At 44.7% G+C, this 12637-nt stretch overlaps 1 protein-coding gene across 1 annotated transcript in view; it reads right to left on the reverse strand.

The window, feature by feature from the left end:
* The window catches only part of RSU1 (Ras suppressor protein 1), a 172934-nt gene that overhangs the window by 148522 nt on the left and 11775 nt on the right, over window positions 1-12637 (reverse strand). Inside the window, exon 3 of the mRNA XM_069458719.1 lies at window positions 1835-1885. Within this exon, the coding sequence (XP_069314820.1) occupies window positions 1835-1885 (51 nt within the window). The remainder of the gene's footprint in view (window positions 1-1834; window positions 1886-12637) is intronic.

A 12637-nucleotide genomic window follows, 5' to 3' on the forward strand; every position in this document is an offset into this window, starting at 1 on the left:
GTGAAAGACACTGATTACAATAAAAAGTGACAGGAAGGTGTGCTCAGCCACTTACATTGAATGCATATTTATATTCCCATCAAATGGACATATTTACTATAAACACTTGAAAAAACATAGCGAAGTCATTCATTTAAATGCCAGGAAAATAGTAAAAGATGCTAATTTGACCTTAGTGAAACAGATTGGGTGTCACCGACACTACTCACAATGGCTCCAAACAGAGTTTACCAAGACGACTAATTAGAGTTCACCGGATTAGGTCAAAAGTGTCTCAAATGGAGTGTGGAGGGGCGGGGGTGAAACAGGCAGGGAAGGAATACCAAGTTTGGACTCTTTCATAGTCAATCTCTTGAACTTGAATGGCCAAGGCAATTTACTCATAACCATATGTACGCCTCTCTAACTTAACCTAATAGTATATGTCTGGAGAGTGAAAACCAATCCATTGATCCCTGAATTTCTATCTTTGTGAACATGTAAAAATGAAATGAACTACAACTATTTGAAAGATTTTTTTAAAAGAACAGATCAGTGATACAATAGGAATGAAGCCGGTTTTGCTTCCTTGTGTGAAAAGCAACCGGTTTGCAGATCTAATGTGCTAAGCGAGCAATGAAGACACACTTTTGCCAACTATGTGATGGAGGGTAGCAGGAATTTCTGCTCACAGAATCTTGGGGAATTTAGGGATCAAGGCAGCTCACCCTTCAAAACAAACCGCAAATCCTCCCCTGAACTGGGATTAGGGTCTCTGTGCACCACGGGACCACTGGCTATAAAAACAATGGAACTGCAGCACCGGACCTGTTACTACATTGATCACCCAGGACTTACAGGGTCTCACGTGCAGCATCTGTGGCCACCACGGCTTAAAAGTGACAACTGTGCCACTCTGCCTGTGCCTTACAAATATGCACTTTGGCTAAAAATGAACTAATCCGCCTGTTTCTTGCCCACGAGGGGCCCTGGCTGCCACTCTCAATTCTCCGTAATCAACAGCTCGGGGACAGCGCCTCGAGCTGTGTGTAATGCACACGCACATAAATTCCCGACACAGATCCCTCAACGTGACATTCTGCTCAGTTCCATCGGACTCAGAAAGCCCCCTAACAAATTCTTGCCACATGATTAGAAAATCGTTCAAGTCTGCAGGAAATACGGCAGGCACAAAGCAGTGACAGTCAATTAGGAATGGGAAAGAGAGTGGGTCTCTGTCATTAAAATCTTCAAAGCTACAGCTTGAAGAACAAAATGGTCCGTAATTCACACGCGGTATTCCTACAAAAACAGATATTAACTGTGCTATACGGTAACCACACCATGACACTTTTGTGCCCATGAGAATTTTTTTTGGTGGGCAAGTGAGGAAACCAGACTCAAAAATTTGGAAAATGCAGATGTAAATGCACATAATTTACATAATTTTGTGTCCCCCATCCCACCCTTTTGAGGAGGAAATACAGATGTAACCAAACAACTCATTCTAGTATTTTCTGATAAGTAAGTTTTTCTCATACAATGCTAACCAGTGGTTGGGCAGTTCAGGTCACCATAGAATTTACCATCTCTGAACAGAACCACTTCGAGAGATACGATGTCATTTTCTGTCTTCCGTCTACACACATGATAGGAAAGAATCTTCAAAGGACAGCAAAGTCCGAAATACAGGAAGACAATATGCTAATGTATCCTAGTGTCACCCAAACAAACTTTAGGTTTCCCCAAATAATCATCTGTCATTAGTTTCTTCAAAGGGAGCAACAGAATGAGCAATACCAAAGTTAAGATCTAAAAGTCAGAAACTGTGTAGCAAACGAGAAAGATCACTTACTTGTTAGCTTGTTGTGGCTGAGGACCAGTTGTGTGATATGGGATAAGGAAACTAAAAAGAAAGAAAGAAAAAAAAAAACAATCAGAGTCAGTAAGTATACCCAGATTATACCCACACTCCTACAAGGTAAATTATTTTCACAGGTTGCAGTGTTATCGGTCACCAAAAGAGAAGCTAGGATCCACACAACACTATCTGTTATGTGTTAAACTAAATGAAGAAAAGTCGTGCAATTAACAGTGCAATTAGCAGAGCAAGTTAGGGCTAATGAGATTAATGTCACAGGATCAAACGTGACGGGGGCCAGTTAGCTTTGCTTGGGGATCTGATCTGCTGGCCTGACCTTGTGATCCATCTCAATTTACACCTGCCAGTCAGGGGCCAGCCAGGAGTGCAGGGACACACAAAGGCCTTCCTTACCTGGGCTGATTAAAAAACAAAAAACCAGAACTGCCCTGTCACAACTGAAACGTCATATAACAGGAGGCCAGTGCGTATCGTCCATCCAGACATCCTTCTACAAACCATCAGACAATCCGAGCAATTTCCTCTCAACATACTTTGGTTGGCATTTCAAAGCACTGATCTGAAATGCAGATTGCCTTCCAGCTTCCAACACTATCATGGAGGCTTAATCTGTTCAACAAGATTAGGTTTGCTTAAAGGATGGTTTTTCCAGCCAGAAAAAAAATATACACAGAAATATACACAAAAATAAACGAGAGAGAGAAAGAGAGGGAGAGAGAAAAGGGACCTGCCTTCTACCCTGGGCACTAAAACTTTGCTGTATTGGTCAGCAGATAGAGCTTATATAATAAATTCAGAATTTTTTACAATATTCTTTCAATAAGAACATTCTATTAATGCAGTAGAGTTTTTTTTTTTTCTCCCCCCCCAAAGGGCTATAACAAGATAAAAATTTTTCTCAGGAAGGGTCTCAATGTTGGAGCCCACCACGCTTTGAAAATGAGTGTTCATCACTCCTGACCACAACTTTTGCATGTTACTTTAAAAACCATCACCAAATTAATAGGAAAGTTCAAAATACAATGCAAAGACCTGCTTTCCTGGTCTGAACCATTGAGATGAATTAGGGTGTACGTCCCACAAACAAAAACATTCTCCCACATAAGCACAACGCAACCATGAAAATCAAAAAGTTAACCCGATACATTATGACCTCTGAAATTCAGCCCCCACTGAAGTTTCACCAAGCGTCCCAATCATTTCTTTCATGAGAGACGCCGCAGGTAGCTGTTGGGTCTCCGCCACCTCCTTCAGTCTGAGAGTTTTTCCTCCCGTGACTTTCTTGACCTTGGCAATCGTGAAGACTGCAGGCAAAGTTATGTTGCATTACGTCCCTCTATGTGGATTTGCCATTCGTTAACTCCTGACTAGATTTTGTTTATGCATCTCTGGCAGGAATATTGCAGGAATGCTGTGTTCTTCTCACTGCGTCCTATCTGGTGGCACAACGACTTCAATTTGTCCCATCGCTCAAGATCTGCCCTCTGACCACCTACGTTTGCCAAGCTTCTCCATTGCCAATTTATTCTTTTCCCCTTTGTAATTAGTAAGATTTCTGGAATGAGGAGGAAGGGTACTTTGCAACTATATCGCTCTCCTGTTCCTCACCAAACTTTGAATGTATTCAAATGTCTTGTGCTTGCCAACCAGGGCAATTTTGTCCCCTCCCACCCAAGGCATCTGGCAATGTCTGGAGAAATTTTTCATTGGAACAACCGTGACCACTAAAAAAATCTAAAATGTCTTATGTGGTTTGCTACACGGGCTCACTGCTACTGGAGGGTCAGTCCCTTCGTCTCTCAGTGGATAGAGGCAGGGAATACAGACACACTCCTTTCGCCTAACATCAATATTGATTTCACTATTTATATTATCAAAAACCATAAGTTCATGCCAATATACCCAACTCCAATACATCGCAGGGCTCATTCTAGTCGTCTCCCTTCCCGTGTTTGTAAGTCTCTCCTCTAACAGTGAAAACTCTGGTTTCCTCGTCTTTCGCCTATTTACTTACTTAATACCCCCACAGATAACTGCAGAAGGTAGAGTCATCTTACAACAAGACTGGGACAGCTCTATGCTCACCTGCAGGGACACCTGGAAGTCTGGGGCTGATTCTCAGTCCAGGTGAGGAGGACGAGGGGTGCAGATCAATGCCACGACCTGGCACAGGGCCTGCGGTAGCTGCGTGACCAGCCAGACATAAAAGACACTTCTGGCCATTTTTGACCGGGCTCTCCTGAAACCAAGATTCCTCACACATGTCTTGATGGTTCATAACCTGGAGGCAGAATGTGTCCTGTGCCACTCAGGAGCGACCCTGGGGCACGGCGCCAGTGAGCCTCTCGGGCAGCCGATGCCTCCCTGCGCTTCCTTGTGTGAGTCCTCCCAGTGACCCAACACGGGCTCCACTACAGTAACCAACGTCCCCGCTGCCCCTTCCTTCTCTGCTCTGACGCTGACTCCCCACCGGGCCACCCTCCCCCCGGACGCCCTCCTGGCCCTGCCTGGGCTCCCACGTGCCCACCCAGCATGGGTGCTCTCCTCGCCCAGTCAGGTGCCCATGCTCCACCCTGGGCCACCCCTCAACACCTCTCTTTCTCTGTCCCACTCAGCAGCTTCAGGACCAAATTATCAGGGAAGGGGAAGGAAAGAGGCCAAGGGGAAGGAAAAGAGCATTTTTGTGACTAAAAAAAAAAAAAAAAAAAAAAACCACGATGGTGGCTTCCCACATGAGGTTTAAGAACTTACATGCTGTGGAAATCTCATACATTTTTAAGAGTTAAGATTTTCTTTTCTACTAAATAAAGCATTTTTCTCTGAGATGTATAGTCTGACATGAAAAAAAAAAAAAAATCTCAGAGTCCTTATACCAAACAAGACGAAAGAGATTCATAGGTGTATCAGTTAAGATTATGCTCAGCTTCGTGTGAGAGCAAACCACAAATAACAGGGCTTACACACGACAGGAGTTTCCCTCTCACTCACACATAGGCAACCCAGAGGCCTCTGGTATCTTGTTGCTAAGCCATCCTCTGCGTGTGGCTCGTACCTTGCTATGGACTGAATGTTTGTGCCCCTGAAAAACTCACAGCTTGAAGTTCTAATCCCCAATGGGATGGGATTAGGAGGTAGGGCCTTTGGGAGGTGATTAGGTCATGAATGTGCAGCCCTTATAAATGACATTAGTGCCCTTGTAAGAGGATAAGGGAGAGAGAGATGATCTCTCTCCATCACGTGATGATACAGCAAGAAGGCTGCCTTCTGCAAATCAGGAAGAGAGCCCTCACCAGACACCAAATCTACTGGTACCTTGATCTTGGACTTTCTGGCCTTCACAACTGTGAGGACTAAATTTCTGTTAAGTTACCCAGTCTATGGTATTTTTGTTACAGCAGCCTGAACTGACCAAGACATACCTCATGGTCTAAGATGACTGCCTGGGCCCACCCATCATGTCTACATTCCTCTCAAAAAGAAGGAAGGAAAAAAGAAGGCTGCCTTTTTCAGGATACTTCCAAGAAGCTGACCATGGTATTTCCACTTACAAGGAATTAGTAAAACTCTAGTAATCCAGGGATGCCGAGCTATAGGGGTGGCTTCCGGGTGACCACAGGCCAGCTGAAAATTAGAGATTTTATTGCCGAGAAAGACAGGTAAGCTGAAACTGGCTGACCATCCACCTGAAAGTCACCAAAATCAAAAAATAACTGATGACAGCCCCATCTCCCCTGCCTTAATTTCTCATAAAACACCACAACTAATTAACTAGAAAGAAAAAATTTTGCTCTTCTCAAAACAGAGCAAAGCTCCTAAGCCAAGGTTCACGATGACAGGATTTAATTAGGGAAAACCAGTTCTTTTTGATCATTTCACTGTGTCCTCTCAACAAATACTTCCTTAGCAGGAGAAAAAGTGACAGAGTTCACATTTTTTTCCTTTAATAGAGAAGAGAAATTCAGTTGTTGCTTCACCGATCACACCAATAGAATGTACTTTTCTCTCTCTCTATTGTTACGGGGCCAAATGCTAAAGTAGGTAAGAGGGAGAAAAATTAGAGCAGAAAAGAAAAAAGTTAATAAAAGATCTTTGAGGAAAATATTTAGGGCAACAAAGGACTGCAGGTGGTGTCTGCAGGGAGGGCAGTTAAGTTGGACAAAGTCAAGCAACACCGACAAAGCCCAGGACAGGCAAAGCCCAAGGAGCGACAAGCCTGTCTTTATGCAACCAGCCCCTCCCTTGTCCTTGGGAATGGTGAGTTCATTGTATGGCAACTGCGCTGTTAAAAAAGAAAGGAGAAAAGGTCTAACCAAAATAGGATGGTTTATTTAAAAATACAAAAGCCACCCCAGCCAGACACGCTGGGGGGAAAACGGAAGCGGGCTGTACCACTGCCCTGCTTCTGGTGCCTTGCTGACCCTAATCACACGCTGCTACGTCTTCCGCTGTGTTAATGACAGACCTAACGGTTCTGCTACCCAGAAACTGTTCAGAATGGGCTTCGCCAGAGCAGAGAGAACCAACTGCGTGCGATTAAAATTCCGAAAGCAATATTCAACCATGCTTTGCCCAGGCATTTGCAGAGTTAGAGTACGTTTCAAAATGCAATTTGATAACTAGGAAAATGTGTGGATATGCGCAGTTAACTGTTAAAGTGCCTTGGCTGTCATTCTATCTCCAGCCTCTTTGGGACTGTCATTTGGGTGAACATTTGGAAGCAAAACTGTTGGAAGTGTTTGCGGGGCAACGGGGAGCAGGGGAGGGTATGGGCGCTGTACCCGTGATTTATGATCGTTTATTCCCTAGCCAGGAATCAGCAGGAAGATGCTCAGAAAGGAACCAGTTAGCTCAGTAATCTCACAAGAAAGACGATCAAGGACTCATTCAGGCTCTTCCTGACTGGGTATCTACTGATCACGCTCGGAGATTCTCTCAGGAGTAGCAACGACCACACACCCTGAGCAGCCTGGAATGGTCTCAGATGACGTCGGCTGTCCCTCCCAAAAATGTCCTGGTTTGGATAATAAACTACAACGGCCACCCAACTTCAGGAGCAGAGAACATGTGCCGCCAACCCATTAATAAAATGGTAGGTATAGAAGGATCACGGACATGGAGAAGGAGATTTACGAGGATGATGGCAGTTCAGAAAGAAATGACACTTATTGTGGGATGGCAAATGGAGAAATGCTTTCGGGGGGAGGGTACGCCGGGCACTGGAGTGGGACCCGGAGGACAGAGGGAAACTGGGAGCTGAGGAATCACTCCCAGGCTTATCTGAGCAGAGAGATAAAAAACAGGCAAAGCACAGCACCCGGCAGGCGACAGTCACTATTTTAATGGAGTAAATTTAGAAAAATCAAAGAACCAAAAACTCCTAGGAAAAAAAAATCAGTATTTCTAGATAATGCATGGAAGCACTTGCTATGTAAAACAGGTTCAGTTTTCTTCTCTTCTGCTTCAGCATGAAGCAGACAATGTGAAAAAGGACAAAGAAGCAAGATGGGACCCAGAGCACCATCGGACCAAGACACCGCAGACTTGTTTACAAAATAACTCAGCGTATCACGAGGGTGCGGCACACCAGCACTCGCCTGCAAAGTTTTCAGTTTGGCAGTTCAGGAAGCGACTCATTCCTTTGGTGGCACTTTGGAGGTGGGGGAAAGTTCCAGCTTAACAGAATGGCATTTATATCTGGGGTTCGGGGGGACCAGGCCAGGGTGAGACAAGGGGAATGAGAACTGAAAACACACACAAAGTGACACGAAAGGTGACATTTTCTGGAATCTCATCACAGGTTAGAATTGGCCGTCTTTGGGTTCTAAATAAAAGGTTCTGCAACATCAGTCGCAAAACTGGACCACAACGTCTGGTTCATCACAGATTGTGCATTTCTAATGGATGCCACTGGAAAGCCATTGCTGTCACCAGAAGGCAAAGGGTTTACCACTTTCTGACAGCTCTTGGGGTATCAAATGTAACACGCTGGAAGATCCCCCAAACCCTCCTGGGATCTTCTAAGAGGGCCACCTCTCCAGGGGGTGCCATCCAAATTCTGCACAATGCTACGCACTGCACTGTGAACAGCACCCTCTGGAGTCGTGCACAATGGCACCCGTGTCAGTTCAACTCCCCCCAAAGTTCTGGGTTACAAAGAATTAACTTGAACTTAACATACAGGATGGTCCAAATGGCTTTTCCATGTTAGCTCCCTGGTGGACCGGAAACAGTGACAGCCTTAAATGACCCTCACTGCAGAGACGCCACAGGAGCGTGGGAGCTGGCCAGATGTCAGCACCAGGAAGCAACGCGGACCAATTTGAGCTCTGCATCTCCATGATGCGTGATTAAAATGTCTGCTCATGTCGCGTGGCTGAAGTTATTTCACCCTTGGTAGTAGCATGCAGGCTCAGACCTACTTAAGTATGCAGGTTCTGACAATACATTAAAATGGAGGTAGAAAATAAAATGTTTGATACCAACAGATAATACAAATATCATATTCATCAACACGCCCAGAATCCTAAAAATATTTCTTCTGAATTTTGTTCATAATCTAAAACTTTAAAAGTATCACTGTGGGATGAAAGTTTTTCTTTAACTCACAACTAGTTACTGTTCACGGCTGGAAACTCTTTAGCAGTAAGTTTTCAAAATAATTGATAACTTGACTGAATTCTAACCTAAATAGCAAATAATTCTATTTACAGGTAAGGGGTCTATCAGTGAGACAAGTGAAAAAAGTATGACGCCTCTTTCTACACTTAAGAGCAGAGAATTCACACGTGTTGAGAACCCCCTATGAACTGGTCACTAACTGGCGGCTTTGAGTCCACCAGGACACAATGGGGACAGATCAAAGGTGCTGCGTTATTAAAAATATGGTGCCCACATCATTCCTGGACCAAACACATCGTTTTATAGTTTTTCCTTCAGGAAAAAAATACCAGGAAAAATTACATTTCTGAAGATGCCTAAGATAATTAAAGAGAAAAATACAGTAATCCACTTATGATACAACTTAGGTTTAAGCAGGATGGTATTAACAAAACTCAATGAGTTACAACTAATTTGCACGGTAGTTGTAAGTACTTTGTCCTTACTTGGTGGGACAGGGAGGGACGGGTGAGATACAGTCACCACCCTGACTGAGCCTACTCTGGAATATAAGGGTAGGAAAGAATACGCTAGGATACAACACAGAATGTGATGGCGAGTTTTGTGTGTCAACTTGACTGGGCTAAGGGATGCCCAGATAGCTGCTAAAGCATTATTTCTGGGTGTGTCTGTGGGGTTGTTTCCAGGACACATTAGCATTTGAATCAGGAGACTGAGCCAAGATCTGCCCTTACCAATGTGGGTTGGGCAACCAACAATTCACCGAAGGCCCTAACAGACAAAAAGGCAAAAGGGCGGCGAATTCTTGAACATCCATCTCTCCTGCCCTCGGACATCAGAGCCCCTGGTTCTTTCGGGCTTTCAGATTCCGGGACTTAACACCAGGGACACGAATCCCTCCTCTGGTTCTCAAGCCTTTGGCTTTGAACTGAATGACACCACCAACTTTTCCGGTTCGCCAGCCTGCAGATGGCAGATCATGGGATTTCTCAGCCTCCATAACCACATGAGCCAATTCCCATGATAAATTTCCTTTCTTATCTATCTATAGCCTATTGGTTCTGTTTCTCTGGAGAACCTTGACGAGTACGCAGAATATCTGTGCCATAAAAGAGGTAAGCTGATTTGAACCTCCCATTAAATTAACTGAAAATTTTGTTAGGGTTCGTAAAAAAAATCTTTAAAGACCAGAGTCAATTTCATTCTATGTCCACCTACCTATCTTCCTTTTGTAAAAATTCTTTTGCTTGTTTACATCAACTCATTGTTCTGACATAAACTATTTGTGTAGCATAAAATATATGTGTTTTTAGAAATCATAGAGTGCTAGAGCCCCAGATAGCAGAGAACTTAAGCTCCTCAGTTTGCAGATAGGAGACTGCAGCCCAGAGAGGTCGAGTTATTTTTCTAAGGATCCACAGGCCACCAGTCTCAGAAACGAGACTACGACCAAGGTTTCTAGATTCTAAATGTTGAGTTTATTCTTTCCAAACTGGGAAAATAACATTCACACCTGGGTGGAGTGCTCCTTAGAAGATGGTAGAAATTCCTGCCAAAATAAAAATTCTCACCATAAACCTGAATGGAAAATTCTTCCCTATCGTGAATAAAACAGACAGTTACACAAAGGGACTCGAAGTACAGCAAAGAGTATGTGGTTCGTAGCAGCGTGAGATCCACACTGTAATCCCACGAGATCTTCAGAAAAACCACTGGATCTTTCTGGAGCACAAATTCCTCATCTCCAAAGTGGAAGCCTGAATTATATTATCTCATGCTGTGAAACAAATATTTAATAAAAGCAAGAAACAAGAACTAATATTAATGTGATGCCCTCTACTTTATACCTGTCCACCAGAATCAAAAATGTTAAAATAAAATAAGGTAAAAACTACAATAGCTAATGCTTACCAAGCGCTGCAAACGTGGCTGGCACAGTTCCAAGAACTTCACTAACTCTCCTCTTCCTCACAGTAACAACCCTACAAGGTAGTACCAGTATTATCTGCCTCTTTCCCAGTTTTAGATGAGAAAAATGAGGCTTGAGAGGTTCAGTGACTTGCCCCTGGTTCCGCAGCTAGTAAGCAGAGAGAACCCTTTAAATGCCATACCCCAAAAAGCAGCTGACTAGTCCCAACGCTGTTTTACTGGCCAAATACAGCCAACAAATATGCCACTGGTAACAGCCACATTTTGCCAGCTGTGTGGCGTTTTATGATGTCCCAAAGACAGAATGGAGTTTTAAGTCTATAGGTTCATGTTTTGCCCCAGTATTAACTGTGCAAACTTCTCATTTTAGACAGTAGGGTGTATCTTCAACTCCCAGGGACACCTACAGATGAACAAGTCACCTGGGTGGGGCTCAGGCACTTGATCTTCCCAGATGTGAGATATTCCTGTTCCATTTCTCAGCTCCACTCTCTGCCTCTGCCTCAAACGTCCTCCACACTTCTCAGCTGAGCCCAGCCCCACGTGTCCCTGGCAAGGCAAGCCCGGAAGGAGCTGGAATCCCGACCTGCTGCCTGTACGAGAGCCACACGGTTCTCAGAGTGCGAAGAGCTGAACGTCTTTCAACAGTCACTAAGTGTCTGAGGACCGCTGTGTGCCACCTGCTCCTACCCACAGCCAAGACGGGATCTGGTCTCAGGCAGCTCATCCCTTATGTTTAACCTTGGCTCTCGGCTTCCCTCCCTACGTGCCATCCCTTACCCTGTCTCCCAAGTGCTGCCATCTCCAATCCTGCGACTGATCGCCCAGATTGACACTCACTGTCAAGCGTCCCCTAAGTCCAACTTGGGTCTGTTTCTTCTCACCGGCTCCAGGGCCTCCCTGGACTTCCTGTGTGCGTGATGCCCCTTCCCGCAAGCCTGCTCCGTCTGCTCCATCTGCCTGCTCACCTCGACACGCACAGTCCCAGCCAGCAAATGTGCCACCGATGGCACCCACACCCCATCTCACCTCCTCTCCTCCCCGCCAAAGCCCATTAGATTTTTCACCTCCAAATCGCCCCAGCCCATCAGAGCTCCTACAATGTGAGCTTCCAAACAGACTAACGTCCGCTCTGGGAGGCCAAGGTCGGAGGACTGCTTGAGGCCAAGAGTTCGAGCCCAGCCAGGACAATGTAAAGAGAGACCCTGTCTCTACAAAAACAACAACAAAAAAAAAAAAAAAATTAAAAATAAGCCAGGCAGGCTGGCACGTGCATCTGTAGTCCCAGCTACTCAGGAGGCTGAGGCAGGAGGATGGCTTGAGCCCAGGAGTTCAAGGTTGCAGTGAGCTATGATGACCCACTACACTCTAGCCTGGGCAACAAAGCAAGGGCCTGTCTCTTAAAAAAGAAAAAAGAAGAAAGAAAGAAAGAGACTGTCTCAGCTTAACATATATAAAATTTCCTAGTTATTGATCATAATGATCATTTTTTTGAGTACCTGGTCTGCACCAGATACTAACTACCTATACTTATTTGAGGAGAAGCCTATTTTTTCCATTGTACCGGGGAGGAAATGGGGTCACAAAGATGCTAAGTAACAGCAAAATTGGGATCATTAATAAAGACTGTGACTCTAAAGCCCATGCTTTGAACCGCTACCTAACACTCTCTCCGTGTATCAACCCTAGAGGTACTTGCAGAAACTCACACAGGACTCCTACGACAATGTGAGCCTCTCTCTTTCTGTAGAGGGCCTGGGACTCTGATTGAGAAAGGCTGGCACACAGGATGAGGAGTGAGAGAATTCAACTTCACGTCCCCTTGTCCACTGAAACCCACTGTCTCTTTCTCACCCTGTCGTCAAGTTTTTTAGCAGCGTGCTGGTCTACCCAGGGAGGGTGACATTCTTCAGCTTCCAGCAAAAAGGCAGGATCAGATCCTGCCCCGGAGCCTCTGGAGGGATCGTGGTCTTGACGACACCTAGACTTTGGACCTCTGGCCTCCAGAACTGCGAGGGGAAAAAATTCTGACACCTTAAGCCCCCAAAGTTTGTGATGATTTGTTAGAGCAGTCACAGGAAACTAACGCAACTGGACTTAAAAGCAAAAAAAAGCTTCTCAGCGTCTAGGAAAAAAGAGCAACTGTTTATGTAGAAAATAAAACTAGATTACCATCAGATTTTTGAATAGCGATGCTTTTTGCCACAAGAAAACGGAATAACACATTTA

Source organism: Eulemur rufifrons, chromosome 25 (genome assembly GCF_041146395.1).
Source record: "Eulemur rufifrons isolate Redbay chromosome 25, OSU_ERuf_1, whole genome shotgun sequence".
Lineage (NCBI taxonomy): Eukaryota > Metazoa > Chordata > Mammalia > Primates > Lemuridae > Eulemur > Eulemur rufifrons.